Genomic DNA, 16,151 nt, shown 5'->3' with positions numbered 1-16,151 from the left:
CATAATAAAATCTTAATAAAACTATTAAATATGAGATGCGCATATGAAAGTGAACAAGAACTCGTAAGTATGCAAAATAGGCATTGCTGTCAATATGAGTAATAGTATACTTAAAAACCTCAGTAAGATAGTGTTAAATTTCGAGCTATCAGGGCACGAGGTTGACTTTGATGCATTTTTTACGAGATTATCTTTAGTAATCGCAGGTCCATTTGCCATAAAACGTGATTTCTTGCACACCATACAAAAAGAGAAGGGATTGCAAATCTTTGCAATAATTTGTCATTAGTGCCACATTTAGAGAGATGTTTAGTCAATTTCTTGATTTAGCAAAGGGTTTAAAACGTATGGAAAATGGTGCATTTCACACCCATCAAGGCCCAAATGAGCATTGGTGGTGCGCCCAGCCAGGTAGGGTGCGCCACCTGGGCTCATTTGGCCCTCGTGGATCCCCTCATGTGCTTCTTTGGCCCACGGTCCTTCTCTATGTGAAAAACTGATCAGGTATTTTTTTAGTTTTGTTTTTAGGTGTCCAGAAGGTCCCTGAAACAACAAAATAAGAAAAGGAGGTTTTCTGCCTACCAGAAATTAAATACCAAAGAAAGGGAATTTGTAGGAAAGTCTCGTAAATAACCTGAAAATGCATAAACAATGATGGATCATTGAAAATATCATTCAAAACTAATCATTTGAGTTGCTACATTGATGATGTAAAATGCACGTATCAGCCATGCATCACATATGCTTCCATTTTTTAGTGCGACGGAGAGAGGGTGACAAATCTGAACTACATCTCCAAAAAGCAACACATTTTAAGCAGGGAATAGGGCACAAGCGTTGGTGTTCCCCCGATCGAAGATCTTGGGTTTTCACCCTGGAGAAAACCCAAGTTTCCAAAGCAATGTCTTCAGCAAAACCATTGACAAGTTCAACCATTGAAGGATGGACCTTGGGTTTTCATCTTGGAACATGGCTCGGTACTCGAGGAGCACCACCATGAATGCAATCTACCTATGCTACCACCTCCACTTGCCAATACTATCACAACTCGCCAAACACTCGACACACATCGAGAACCAGTGCCACACTGTCTTCATCGCAACCAGGACCATCTCCACCATTACCAACCTCCGATCTAGCCCCATGACTTTCTCCACCTCTGCCAATTTCATGGAAATCTATTTTAAGACGTGCTCCATGACACCGAAAAGATGGCGGAGCATCATGCCTTGCCCAAATTACGTCACACTGAAGGTAAGGATGTGTGATGGTTTGTTAAAACAGCCTTTATCCATATTTAAATTTCATATTAAGTCAAGCAATTGATAAAATATGACTCTAGCCTTGCTACTGATGAGTAATTATTTCACATATGTGCAAATCCTTATTTTAAATTGTATGATACAGGAAATCACATTTTATCATGAAATCTGGAGCAAACAGGAAAGACTCATGAGTTGCAAATACTCCCAAGTCAACTGGGGTCGAATATATGCTTCAAGAGGTGTTAACGACCGCTGGTTCGAGCGGGATCTCCCATTCCGTGTGCCCGTACCACCTGGCACTACCTTCGCCTGGTCAAACTAGGTGTCAACACCCGAATTTTTAAGTCCGAATGCCTATTATGTCATACATCGCAATCCCAGGAATATTGTTGTTGCGAGGCATAATAGTTAAGTATCACAGTCATCATTTATTACAAACCATATTGTCTTACAATTGGAATCACATCATCCATATTACACGAATAGTTGATCTATTGATCAACGAACAAACACAAGTTCAATAGCGGAAGCGTAAGATACAAGGACTCTCTAGTCCACAGGCCAACGCTTGACGTCGGAAGACTCCTAGTTGTCGTAGGCGTCCTGCTGGTCATCTCCTTGTTCATCATCATACTCTGGCCATTTGAATAGCCAGGGACAAAGCCGTGAGTACTTCAAGTACTCGCAAACTAATACTAATGTAAGTGCTAGACATTCTAGTAAGGTTTGCTAAGCTCTAGTTTATTTGCATAAAGCTAGTTTTAGTTCACAAGTATTTGAGAAAAGCTTATTCAAGTGCTAACTAACTCAAGTGGGAACATTAGTGTCATTCCCACCATTCAAGTGGTGATTTCAATTCAATTCACCACAAGTCATTTCACCATCTTCTTTCAACATCATTTTCAAAGATATGACATCGGAAACTGTATGGCCTTTCCAACCGTCCGTAACCGTGGACGCGGCTTTTCGAATAGGTTTACACTCTGCAGAGGTTGCACACTTATGCCACAACATTTGATTTCATCCGTCGGGATTACCCCGAATCATCGTAACACAGTACGCGGATCATCAACCATAACCTTTCACTTACGAATCCTAGTATGAGCACCTCTCCCCATGAGCTTGGCCTCCCAGTGAAGACCAACTGTCAACCTGGGAACTGCACAGGGCTTGGCCGTACAATTCACCTCAATTCACATCTTTTCTCAACAACGGAGGCAGCCTCAAGCATAACCCCTATGATGTGTGTTCAGAGGGAACCCATACTAAGATGCATAAACTTCCAGTTAAGCCCTACCCATAATCAGGTATTGTGGGGGTACTTAATATTGGAAAGGTATCGCATTCAAACCAATATCATGTTTATCAAAAATCACTATCTTCTCTTGGTCATATTCACCTTCAAAAATCATTCAATGGAATGCTTCATCATTCCAAGGTTTCAAATTCAGTTCAAGTCACATTGTTCCCATCTAGAGTAGTCAAGTTTTATTCATTAGCACTAGCTCTAAGTCATGAGGGGTGCTATCTTGCTTTGCTTGAGTAAGACTAACTTTACTACTCTAGTAACCTTCTTTTACTTTGACCAAAGTTAACTATAAAAGTAATCTCTTGAGAAAAACCAGTAAAAACTTGTAATGTAGAAAATGGGGATAGGCTTATGTAAGAAAAGGTAAGATTATGGTGCCTTGCCCCAAAGGGGCTTTGCACTTTGCAAGAATATTAGCTTGCATTGGTGTTAGCTTGCCTTGGTGGTTGAGGTGGTCAAAGTGCTCTTCTTCTTCTGGGTAGAATCCTTCCTCTTCCTGGTATTCTCCGGTACTAGCGTCTATACACGAATACGAGGATACAATCACCAAACAATACTTAAGTAGCCCTAATTAGCCTTAATGGCTCACTCCAAATGATCTAGCATCATTACTTAACATTGCTACTTAAAATTAATCTAGGGTTTCTTACTTAGTGTTAGAGAATAACTTCTCTCCTTATATATGTAAATGATAGTTTCCGTATAGTTTTTGAGAAATAATTTCCTCTCATTGAATCTTCTTAAGATTTAATTTCCTCAAACAATTATACATGAAATCATGTTGACATAAGTCAACCATGCATCATCATTATTTGAGGAATTGATTTAAATAAGGTAGAATACCTCATACCATTTAATAATGCCTATTATGATTTAAAGTCACCAAGCATTTCATTTGAGAGTATTTGACCAGGGGTCAATACTTCATATGAAAGTATTTGGGACAAGATTTAAATGAAGTGAAGCACTTCATATAATTTGCATAATAGTTTTGGACAATATCACTTGAATAAACTAGCCATATTGTCCTTTAATTAAACTAGGGCATGATCATGCAAAGTGAGCACACCATTTTCTTTCATAAACAATTAGTGTAAGTCAAATGTGAGCTATTGGAGTTGGAATTAACTTAATATCTATTTTGGTTGATTTTTAATAATTATTTGAATATGAAAAAGTCCCTGCCTTCTTCTTTTTATCAGATTAATTCTACAACTTATCTTGAGGTGGGACCAGTGGGGTTGGATAGATCTTTTTCATAGCTTTCCAACAACATAAAATTCATCAAATTTGGTTGGGTAGATTTGAAACTATTCAATTTCTAAAACAGGTTCAGTATTTAAATTTATACCCAATTTATTTAACATGATTTGAAAAATGGGCCGGCGGGAAATTAAACGGGCCGAAAGATTTGAAAAGCCAGGGGGCAGCCCAACTAGCGCTGCGGGCCAGCTAACAATGGGGCCCGCGCGTCAGCGACTCTATCTTACCGAAGCGGTACAGATGAACGTGGGCGGTTGGATTAGATGCAGATCGTGCGGTCGAGGCGCGTCGTCTCCGTCGAGGAGAAGGGCTTGCTGACGCGACGGAGGTAGGGGGTCGGCAGCGAGCTGGAGCTCCGGCGAGGGTCAGCGACGGTGCAGGACGGCGTTGTCGACGATGAGGAGTGCGCTGGTACCAGTGGCGTCGCTCGGGGAGGCGTCAATCGACGGCGGCTTCTGCGTCGGGTTCTGGCGATCGACGGAGCAATTGGCGAGCTCCGGTGAGAATTGGAGAGGGGAAATGGGTCGAGGAGATCGAGGAGAAGGAGGCGAGCAGGTTTGGTGTGGAGATGAAGGCGCGGGGATGGCTCTTTTTATAGCGCGCAAGGTGGCCGTGAAGTGGGCGGCGAAGGCGACAGCATAGCGGCGGCTCCGGCGAAGGAATAGGGTCGGCGAGGTGGGCGCAAGGTAGGCGGCGTCCAGGTGGTGCTAGGAAGCTAGAGAATGAGGTGGGGGACGGTCTGGCGAGCGCGCGAGAGGGCGAGGTGCTGGCGGCAAGATCACGGGGATCCGGCGAGCTGGTCGTCAGCGACAAGCGGCGTGAGAGTACGAGCACGTGTCACACGGGTTGGCGCTGCTACGGCGAAGCTGATGGCGAAGGAATGGGGTCCGGGAAAGGCGTGGCTCGTCGGGGTTGCACGTGGCCAGAGCTCACCGTGGCGTGCACGCTGTGCGACGCGAGCGGCATGCTCGGCAGATTTGGGCGCGCGAATTCCGGCGAATGTCGTCGTCCTCCTCGACAAGCAACGGTGCTAGGTGGTGTAGAGGGATGCTGTGGAGCCAACGGACATGGTGGCCAGGGTGAGGAGGAAGGAGAAGAGAGGGGAGTGTGCCAAGTGTGGCATGGCCGGCATGGCCATGGCCATGATGGTTTTGGCCCCCCTCTTAGGGTTACTATGCATGGGCTAGGGTGAGAGAAGTCAAGGGAGCAATGTGGAGGGATTTGGGGCAGGTTAGGGTAGTGTAGATCACTATTTGACATAGTGTCAAATAGTGCCATAATTGGAATTTGCAAAATTGCCCAATTTTTGAGTGAGTTCAAAAGGTGGCACAATTTGAATTGTGTATGTTTGGTTAAGTTATAAATGACCAGAGAAGATGAGGTGTGGTGGTGGAAATTTCCAATTCAAAATATTGCAAAAATTGCTAAGTGTGAGATTGTTGAATATGATAAAATGTTCCAACTTTGGATGAGCATAGCATTTGATCTAGGATGAATTTGACATGGTGGTCTTTACAAAAAGTGTTCACCTTGATGTTGTCTTGGATGAGGTGCAAAGAGTTAGCAAGGTTTAGTTTGAAAATTTTGAATTGCAGGGGCTCAAAGTAGTGATCAGACTAAAAATGGCAGATTTGACCATTATCACATGTGATCACAATTTGAGTTTGAAATTCATTTGAATTGTGTTTCTTTGATTCGAAAAGTTGTAATAAGTGTTTAAAATCATTATTCAACTAATGGTGAAGACCAAATTGGTCTAGGATCAAAATTTATAAAAATGGCATAAGCCATATGTGAGGGTTTTGTGATTTTCTCACTTTCATTCTTTTATTTTTCTTTGCTTCATTTTGACAAGAGTGAGGTTTAGTTAGTGTTAGATTGAGTTAGGTGAAAGGTTCAACCCATTTTGAGGCAATGGAAGTGGCTAGGTCAAGATTTGATAATTTGGCTAGGTGCCACATATGCCTCTATGCATATATTTGATTTTATTTTGTTTCTTACTTGAATTGGTTGGTAAGTGCTTTGGTGAGTGTGTTGAGGTATTTCAAATCATCTAATCAAGGTAGACAAAGCAAAGCTCATCATTTTCAAAAAGTAGCCATAGGCTTGCATATGCCTTTTTCTTAAATAAGATCTTTTCTTTTTATTTTATTTTTCAAAGGTTGATGATAAGAGAGATGAGGTTTAGAGTTTAGTAGATTGTGCAATGGTTCACCACCCTTGAGCAAGGTAAGAAAGGTAGAGTTCAAAATCTCCATATTAGGGCTATAGGCCCACATATGTTTTTTCTTTATTTTGGGTTTTCTCAAAATAGATCCAAATGATTTTTGAGAAGGTTAGGGTTTAGGGTTTTTCTTATTTGATTTCTTTCTCTTTTAATTTTATTTGGTTTGTGATCTTCACTTGATCACTTTAGGGTTTTAGGGTTTATCACATAAGCATAATAACACTCATCATGGCAACACACAAATATTAGGTATGAGCACTAAGCATAGCACTCTATTTTAGAAAAGTTCTTGCTGGTTCTCATTTTTGGAAAAAGGAATTTCATTTTCTCTTTGTTTTGAAATTTGGGGTGTTACACAAGGCAACTTTCGTGAACACACCTATATATTTCAAGACTCCCAACTGCGGTAGAGAGAGACTCCATTCTTAGATTGCATCGGAAACAACCCGAGGAAGATCCTCCGCTTCACCTCCATGTCCATCCCATCTCATATCCATAGTCATAGCTTGTAACTGGGATCTCCTCACGATTAGCGACTTTGTAAGGATATTTGGTATTGATCTAAGTAATTGTACAATATTGTCTATCCTTGATCTTATTATTATGAGTTAGTAGCCCTCATGGGCTATGGGTTGAGGAGTAGCCTCATAGCAATTATGTGCATCTAATTACATGGGAGAGTAGAGTAGTCGTTTAGTGATCCATTTTGGAACAACACCAACATCATAGGTCTTAATACTTTGGTCCATATTTTACCTAATAATTGTTCCTAGTCCGATGCTTTATGGTATAAAGGTCGGACCAAGAGATTATATGATATGCATGTGGCTTGCAGAGGCTATAATATTTACATTGAAAAAATGTGATGCCCACAGATTTTATCCATGTTAGATCATTTACACATGAATTTTGCTCAACTTTATCTTTATCCCATATGTATGCATAGTTGCAGATGAAACCTCGACACTGGCCTATCTCCATCCATCGACACAATACAAGATACAAAGTAAACTAGAAAGGTAAAACAAACTAGTAAGTCTTGTAGACGCTCCTTAACCAACAACAAGTGCTTCCCAAGATTCGATAAATCTAGATCTTCTAGGAAAAAAGGTACTATACTGCACCCGTAATCTAGATTGAAGGTATTAACCTTTTTTCTAGCGTCGTTGCCAGGGAAGCAATTCGCTATCCTAGTAAGGTTACTAGAGACCTTATTAGTTAGTTTTATTTTAATTTTAGTTTCTTAATTTTTTATCCATTGAAAAACATCCAAAAAAATTATTTACTTATTTTGTCATTTATCTTATTCCAAAACACCATAAAAATGGCACCATGACACAAAAGAAGCTTGGTGAATATGATACCCCTAATGATGATTTTATGCGTGCACCTATCACCCAACCCTCTATCATGACAGAGAATTACGAAATTAAGCCGAGGTTTTAAGTTCGGTTCAACAAAACCAAATTTGAAGCTTAGCTGCTAAGAATTCAGGTTTACACTTAAATACATTTACTGAGATATGTGATATGATGCGCACAAAGAATGTTGACCCAAATGCGATAATGTTGTGTTTATTTCCTTTCTCGCTTAGAGGAAAGGCAAAAGATTGGTTGCTAGCTTTGCCTAAGGGAACTATTACTTATCGGAGGAATGCACAAACATTTTTATGACTAAGTTTTTCCCTCCATGTAAGAATATGCAACTTTGATCTAACATTACAAGCTTTAGGCAGCAAGATCTTGAGCCACTAGCGCTTGCATGGGAGAGGATGAAGGAATCCGTAATGAGTTGTCCCGGCCATGGGATGGAAGAATGGTTAATCCTCCATTTATTTTATATTGGCAAAGAACCATCATAGTCCATCAAGGGAGGATAAAACCAAATGATGAAAGATTTGACCTATCTATAAAGGACAAATCGGTAAAACCCCCAATATTAAAAATGCCATAGAGAATGAATATGGAATTCATTTTGGATGAACTTCAGCTTGTCATGAAGATCATCTGCACGATATGATTAAATTAGCCACTTGAGATCCATACGGCTATATATATCCTAGAAATTGGTCTCCCAACTAACACCAACAGACCGGTAAGAAAGAAACCCTATCTAGATTGTACCTTTGCTTTGCACATATTTCACTTCTGCTTGATGATGACGTTCAAGTCCACCTCTAGATGGAATGACTTTCTTGATTGCACTTTCTTGTTTAAGTCATGTAAATTGTTCCTCCATACTTCACTATGGGAGATACTCTCTTTAGAGATATCGTCACATATCCATGATCATCATAAGAATGTCAAGTTTCAAGCATACAATATTTTCAAGATGACTCATCTTGAATTTTCACATCGATCATTTCTTATTTCTTCATCTTGTTGTTGTTGTCTTGAAGATACACATGAGTTCAATCTTCTTTTTCAAGAGATACTTGCCATAAGCGCAATCTTCTTCTCCCATGACCAATCTTCGGATTGCTGCGTGTAATTTAGCTAGAGAGTTTAAACTTTCTGTGGTGTTACTCGATCCATATTGTACTCCATATTGATGATTTGATTTGATCAATAAATCTCTCTCTCTCTCTCTCTCTAAAAAAGGCGGATGTTGGAGCTGATGATCAGGAGCAAACGGTTGTTAAGAAACGAGAACCTCTCCTCCCACACGGGCTGATCACGATGCATGCATGCGTTTCACCAACTGCTTACCAGTAGCTAGGTACTTGCTTGAGGCATCAGATATCACTCGTCTCCCACTCCACGATACGAGGATCACACCAAATTGCACTACATGTGTGCTAGTGTTTAGCACCCAGGCGCCGTACCGGTACCGCCGTGCAAACACATCTCTCGTGTGCCGCCCGTCTATTCATTTGCGTTCGTTTGTTGGATTATGCAACTGATGATGAAGCTAGGCGAATTCCAAAACGCGGAAGAACAAATGGCAAATCAGAAAGGCGAAGCACGTCCACACTACAAAACCCAACCGCCTCTTCCTTGTTTAAGCCCACCACTCCCCAAGCGCACCACTCGCTCCACTTCTCCACTCTCCCTCCCCCACACCATGGCCATGACTCCCCTGCTCCTCCTCCTCTGCCTCGTCACCCTCGTCGCCGTCCCCACCACCGTCGCCGCATCCCTCCCCGCCGACTTCTACCGCCTCCTGGCCACCAAAGCCGCTCTCTCCGACCCCACCTCCGCGCTCGCACCATGGGACCAATCCCTCCCCCCATGCCGCTGGCCGCACGTCCACTGCCTGTCCTCCTCCGATAACCCGTCCGTCGCCTCGCTCCTCCTCTCCAACCTCTCCCTCGCCGGCGAATTCCCGGCCCAGCTCTGCTGGCTGACTTCCCTCGTCCGCCTCGACCTCTCCTACAACTCGCTCATCGGGCCCCTCCCTCCCTGCCTCGCCGCGCTGCCGTCGCTGAGGCACCTGGACCTCTCCGGAAACGCCTTCTCCGGGGAGGTCCCGAGGAGCTACGGCCAAGGGTTCACCTCTCTCCTTTCGCTAAACCTCGCCGGAAACGATCTCTCCGGCGGTTTCCCCGCGTTCTTGGCGAATGTCAGCACCCTCGAGGAGCTCCTGCTCGCCTACAACCCCTTCGCGCCGTCGCCGCTGCCCGACGATATCGCGGCTGGATTGCCGCGCCTCCGCGTTCTGTGGCTGGCATCGTGCGGCCTCGTCGGCAAGATTCCGTCTTCCATCGGGAACCTCAGGAGCCTCGTCAACCTCGACCTCTCCACCAACAACCTCACCGGCGAGATCCCCAAGACCGTCGGGAACTTGGAGAGCGTCGTCCAGATCGAGCTCTACTCCAACAAGCTCTCCGGGAGGCTGCCTGCGGGGCTGGGCGGCCTCAAGGAGCTGCGGTTCCTCGACGCGGCCATGAACCCGCTCTCCGGCGAGATACCGGCGGACCTCTTCCTCGCGCCCAAGCTGGAGAGCCTGCACCTGTACGAGAACGAGCTGTCAGGCACCGTGCCGTCGACGCTGGGGAACGCCACTGCGTTGAACGACCTGAGGCTGTTCACCAACCGCCTGGTCGGGGAGCTGCCGCCCGAGTTCGGGAAGGGCTGCCCGCTGGAGTTCCTCGACCTGTCAGATAACAGGATTTCCGGCCGCATTCCGGCGACGCTGTGCAGCGCCGGGAAGCTGGAGCAGCTCCTGATACTGAACAACGAGCTCGTCGGTCCGATCCCTGCTGAGCTGGGGGAATGCCGGACGCTGACGCGTGTGCGGCTGCCCAACAATCGGCTGTCCGGAGCCGTGCCGCTGGACATGTGGGGTCTGCCACACCTGTACCTTCTCGAGCTGGCCGGCAACGCTCTGTCCGGCACCGTGGGGCCAGCCATTGCCTTGGCGCAGAACCTGTCGCAACTGCTGATATCCGACAACAACTTCGCCGGCGTGCTGCCGGCGCAGATAGGCACCCTCACAAGCCTGGTCGAGCTGTCCGCCTCCAACAACGGGTTCTCTGGTCCTCTGCCGGCGTCGCTCGCCGATGTGTCCACGCTCAGCCGGCTTGACTTAAGGAACAATTCCTTCTCCGGCGAGCTTCCGCACGGTATTCGACGGTGGCAGAAGCTCACACAGCTCGACCTTGCGGAGAACCGCCTCACCGGGAACATCCCGCCAGAGCTTGGGGAGCTCCCCGTGCTGAACTCGCTCGACCTGTCTAACAATGAGTTCACCGGCAACGTGCCAGTGCAGCTGGAGAACCTTAAGCTGAGCCTGTTCAACCTGTCCAACAACCGGCTCACCGGCAACTTGTCTCCTATGTTCGCCGGCGACATCTACGATGACAGCTTCCTCGGCAACCCGTCTCTCTGCCGCAAGGCATGCCCCAGCGGGCGCAGAGCCGCCGCCGGCCGCCGCGGTCTCGTCGGGAGCGTTGGGTCCGTTCTCACAATTGCCGGTGTCATCCTCATCCTTGGCGTCGCCTGGTTCTGGTACAAGTACCGGAGCCAGTATAAGAAGCGCGGCGCGGAGGCCGGCGGCAAGAAGTGGGTAGTGACGTCGTTCCACAAGGTGGAGTTCGAGGAGGAGGACATCCTGACCTGCCTCGACGACGAGGACAACGTGGTCGGGACGGGCGCGGCGGGCAAGGTGTACAGGGCCGTCGTCGGCCGTGGAGGCGGCGCCGATGACGACGTCGTGGCCGTTAAGAAGCTGTGGGGAGTCGCCGGTGCCGCGGCAAGGAAGGACAAGGACGGCAAGGCCGTGATGAAGGACACATTCGAGGCGGAGGTCACGACGCTGGGCAGGATCCGGCACAAGAACATCGTGAAGCTCTGGTGCTGCCTTCGCAGCGGCGACCGCGGGCTGCTGGTCTACGAGTACATGCCCAACGGCAGCCTGGGCGACCTCCTCCACGGCGGCAAGGGCAGCCTCCTGGACTGGCCGATGAGGTACAGGATCATGGTCGACGCCGCCGAGGGGCTCTCCTACCTGCACCACGACTGCGCGCCGCCCATAGTGCACCGGGACGTCAAGTCCAACAACATCCTGCTGGACGCCGAGTTCGGCGCCAAGGTCGCCGACTTTGGTGTCGCCATGGTCATCGGCGACGGCCCGAACGCCGTGTCAGCCATCGCCGGCTCGTGCGGCTACATTGCTCCCGGTGAGTTCACCTGCCAACTAACCGACTTTCTCAGCTGTGATTCCTACGTACGGTGCTGATTAACAACTGATGATGACGATCGAATTCCACTGCGATCTTAATTAATTTCAGAGTACTCGTACACGCTGCGCATCACCGAGAAGAGCGACGTGTACAGCTTCGGCGTGGTGATGCTGGAGCTTGTGACCGGCAAGAAGGCCGTCGGGCCGGAGCTCGGCGACAAGGACCTGGTGAGTTGGGTCCGCGGCAGCATCGAGCAGAACGGAGTAGACTCCGTGCTCGACCCGAGGCTCGCCGGCGAGTCCAGGGACGAGATGCGCAAGGTCCTCAACGTCGCCCTGCACTGCTCGTCCAGCCTCCCGATCAACCGCCCGTCGATGAGGTCCGTCGTGAAGCTCCTGCTCGAGGTCCTGCCAGACTGCAAGCCCGCCGTGGTCGACGAGAAGGAATCTATTGATGTCTGATCGATGCTGCACCTGCATGTCCGGCTTAATTAGCATCGTCACACACTCACACTTACGATGCCGAGTGCTAGCTCTGATATCTTAGTTACAACCCTACCTGTAGCAGCTTAATTAGCAAGTGGACTCCAACAGCGAGGTTGATCTATGCAATGTAGGCCTACTTAATCTAACATACCCAAGTACTTCATCCATTTCATATTAGTTGACATTGATTTAGTACAAAATTATACTACACCAGCAGCAAACTAATTTGAAACGAAGGAAGTACTAGGTACCTCAAATTCAATAGCTGATTGCAGTGTCTCGATGTACCTGTTTCCTTGATTATATATAGTTCATCCGGTTTTACTTACTCCGTGTTCTATAAGTTTGAATAACAATATTTAAAATATCAAATGCATATATAATATGAGAATACTTCCTCTGTTTTGAAATAGTTTACATTCTAGCTGCCACAATTTGTTCTGAAATAATCTACATTCTAGCTTTTGGTCAACAACAACATTGAAAATAAAGTGGTTTAGCTCACTTTATTGGACGTAGTTTTGAAAATTAAGTAGTACTGATTAATAAATGCAACACTAGTTTGTCTCATTTTTTTCTAAAATGTAGACTAAATCAGAACGGAGGGAGTAGATCCTATGACATTTTCAGTAATATAGATTTTACATTGCACATGTTATTTTTTTTTCTAAATACTTAATCATACTTGGCAGTGTTTGACTTTGAGTAAACTTAGAGTATATAAATCGGTGACAACAAACATTTGGGTTAGACTGCTTCACTACTCATTACTTGCTTGGCTTGAAATGGGGAGTATTTTGGACATCCGTATCTATGGCAAACTTTGATAAAAACATATTAACGCGGTTGGGAAGAAAATTTGGCAGATGGTGTGGCAGTGTGTGCTAACAAAGTGCATCCGTCACACCATAATTGTGGCAACCAATCAACATTGTCCATATAAAGGACAGATTTTGTCTAAGTTGAGTTTGTTAAATTGCATCTTATAGTCACACTTTGCACGCCTAGTTTAGAGAGTGGTACATTTTACATATAACATTCCTCTTCTAGCTAATGTGACTAGTATGTTTAGAAAACTATCTAAACGGGATAGACAAGCATACGAAGACTCGCACTCTTGTGGGTGTTTGCGCTTTAGTTTGTGAAATTTGAAATTGTCGAAACGATGTGGTTTTCAACAAAACTATAGCTCTAATTTTTGTTACAAGTTATCCATATATATTCTTATCGGATACACATATGGTTATACCTCCTTTTCACGGAACAACGAGAATATACGGTTACTAGGTGTAATCAGCTGGTACGTGCTATCTTTGATCATGGTGGTTGGCTATTCTAATTAAACGACTACAAGATGTATAAAGAGTTTTTGTGTTCTTCTTTTGGATGGTTGGTTCATACCTTAAACCCTACAATAAAATAACGGCTATGTGTATGGTCTCAATGCAGAGCCCAGGTTATACCCCATTTGAGAAAGAAAGAAAAAAGTCACACATCTTCCATCGATCTAACTAATATCACGGTGTTCAGGCACTGGAGTGCGAATCAACATTTCCACATTTCCATCTAGCATAATTCTTCTATATTTCCAAGAAAAAACGAAAGAGAATAATATAATCCACTTGTGACCTGTCCAATTCAGCTGCAGCCTATGTGGTCACCAGTTGGAAGCATTGAGCTGCGGTGGAAAGTGCAGCAAGAGAACAAGCAAGGCACTGTGCAGAAGCTGCCTGCGCTGGCCTTCTTTGCCTGCAGCGTTCGCATCCAAAAAGCTGGAGATCTTGTTGCTGCTGCATGTGCTATCGCTGAGTGTGGAGGACCCCTAGCTAGCCTAGAGGACCATGGCTCGGATAGAGCATTGAGCACGACTACACGTAACATCGTACAACGATATTTCTTATTGGTGGGTGAGCGAGTAGCTAGTCTGGTAAGACAGTCGTACGAGTACGCCAAGTCTATTTCTCACTGGTGGGTGAACGTAGTACTATATTATTTAAACAAAATATAAAATAGATATGGAAAAAATTACTTAAATTCTTATCTTATCCAAATACTTCAGAATTTCAGTATTTTTCAATGTCTAATTAAGTATATATACCAAAGCCAAAACACAAAAAAAACATTAGAACAGGTATAAATAAGAAAATCTTAGCTAAGAGGTTCATGTAAAGAACAGGTTCCATATCACGATCGACTCCCTTATTAAAACCTGCTGCTGCGGCCCAGGCTTAAATCAGCAAAATTATTTTTTTATATTTTAGATAGAAGAAATGATGTACTCGTCTATCTAAATCTAATTTGCATTGATAAATAAATTCAAATTCCAACAGTAGATGAATAATTACAAATTTTTGTGTGTATGAGATTAGAATAACTTCAAAATAACTGACATAATTTTTTATTTCTCCTGGTCGAAAAAAGCATATGAAAAGGAAAGGAGATAGATTTTTTTTTGGTACTTATGGTTAAAGAAGAAAATGAAGAAAGCTGAGGTTCTGTTGAATTTTAAGTATTCAGTTTCACCGAGATATGGAGACTTACTTCATATGTGGAATTACACAAAAAAACGATTTTTCAAGTATTCGGTTTTACCAATAAGATATGGAGACTTGCTTCACATTTGAAATTACACAAAAAAGATTTTTCATCGGAAAGAGTTCTGCAAATACTTTTCGGAAAACGTCAACGTTTGTTGGCTTATTTGGCAAATAAAAATAGACTAAGTTATAAGAAATAGAAAGTAATTAGTCAGTTGAATATTCGGGTACAATAACTTAATCGTTCTAATAAGTTTTTTTAGTTGTATGGACCCAATTGCTTACTAATTGATCAATACACTACTTTATTTATCAATTGGAGAACTTTATCCATAGAGTAGTAGTATAGGCGATACTTTCTTCCTTCTTTTGATTCCCGTGAAGTGTCCTTCCTTCCTACAACTGATAGGGTACATTTTTATTTCGGGTTAAGAAGATAGGAAAGCGTCTTTCTCTCTATAAATAACAGTGCGTTCCAAGGCACGAAGTGGGAGAGAGGGCATGTGATGATCGAGGTTTTGAATAATACTACATTAGTATTTTATATTTTGATCTTTTTAGTATTTTAAAATAGTGAATAAGTAAAATAAGAGGTGTTAAGTTTTTTACCATTCTGGCACCAAGTTTTTTTTTACCGTAGGACCTCAGTTTTATTCTATTTCTCATTGGTGGGTGAAACGTAGTACATGTTTCAGTTTATCTGGATGGATCATTGCCTCCTCCTCTCTCAGTTTTACCAATGGAAATTGTAGATGACCAGGGTAAGCTTTGGATTGAGGGAGAACTTGGACATGATTGCTCCAGCCCGAACCCAAGTGCCGATAAAAAAATGAAATTTGAGAGACAAAAATGTTGTATAAATTTTGGATATCCTAGCTAGTCCTCCTTTTCGTAGCAGGCCCTTGTCATTTCTCTCTTTTCAACCTCCCTTGAGAGTCTCTCCCACGACCCCGACTCCTCTCTCCCTCCTCTTTTGACAAGGGATAACCTTATCAATGCCTATAATGATGGAATTGGGTTTTCAGGAAGGAGAACGCTAGTGAACTCAAAGACCGATCAGCCAAACTATGTAACCGATGAAAGTATGAACAAGGGCGAAAGTCGCCGAGATTGTATTATCGAGAATTAGGGTTACTGGGTGTTGTGAGTTGTGGAATATGTCCCCCTCGGTGGCTCCTCCTAGCTCTTATATAGTGGGCTAGGTCTCAGAGTCCACCTCGAGGTCGATTACATTGTGTATGTCGGTTCACCCGATATGAGCCTAACTTTTCTATTTTACATAGTAATTGGGCTTCGGCTTGATGTACTTTCCTTCATGGGCTTTCGCCTATTCCGTCCTAGACTTCATACCAGGGATAGTAATAATGAGTACCCGATATGGCATACCCATGCCAGTAGCCCCCGAGACTCTACTCGAGCCGTAGACTCGGGTCGAGTCTCAA

General features: G+C 44.4%; 1 protein-coding gene across 1 annotated transcript; it reads left to right on the top strand.

Moving 5' to 3' along the window:
- Nucleotides 1-9,000: 9,000 nt before the first annotated feature.
- Nucleotides 9,001-12,496, top strand: LOC127300872 (uncharacterized). The gene is made up of 2 exons (XM_051331066.2): nucleotides 9,001-11,684; nucleotides 11,796-12,496. Exons 1-2 carry the CDS (start codon nucleotides 9,005-9,007, stop codon nucleotides 12,146-12,148), a joined length of 3,033 nt encoding a protein of 1,010 aa, XP_051187026.2. The 5' UTR covers nucleotides 9,001-9,004; the 3' UTR covers nucleotides 12,149-12,496.
- Nucleotides 12,497-16,151: the final 3,655 nt, after the last annotated feature.

The sequence above is a fragment of the Lolium perenne genome, chromosome 7 (genome assembly GCF_019359855.2).
Source record: "Lolium perenne isolate Kyuss_39 chromosome 7, Kyuss_2.0, whole genome shotgun sequence".
Lineage (NCBI taxonomy): Eukaryota > Viridiplantae > Streptophyta > Magnoliopsida > Poales > Poaceae > Lolium > Lolium perenne.
This window is presented reverse-complemented; position numbering and strand designations above follow the sequence as displayed.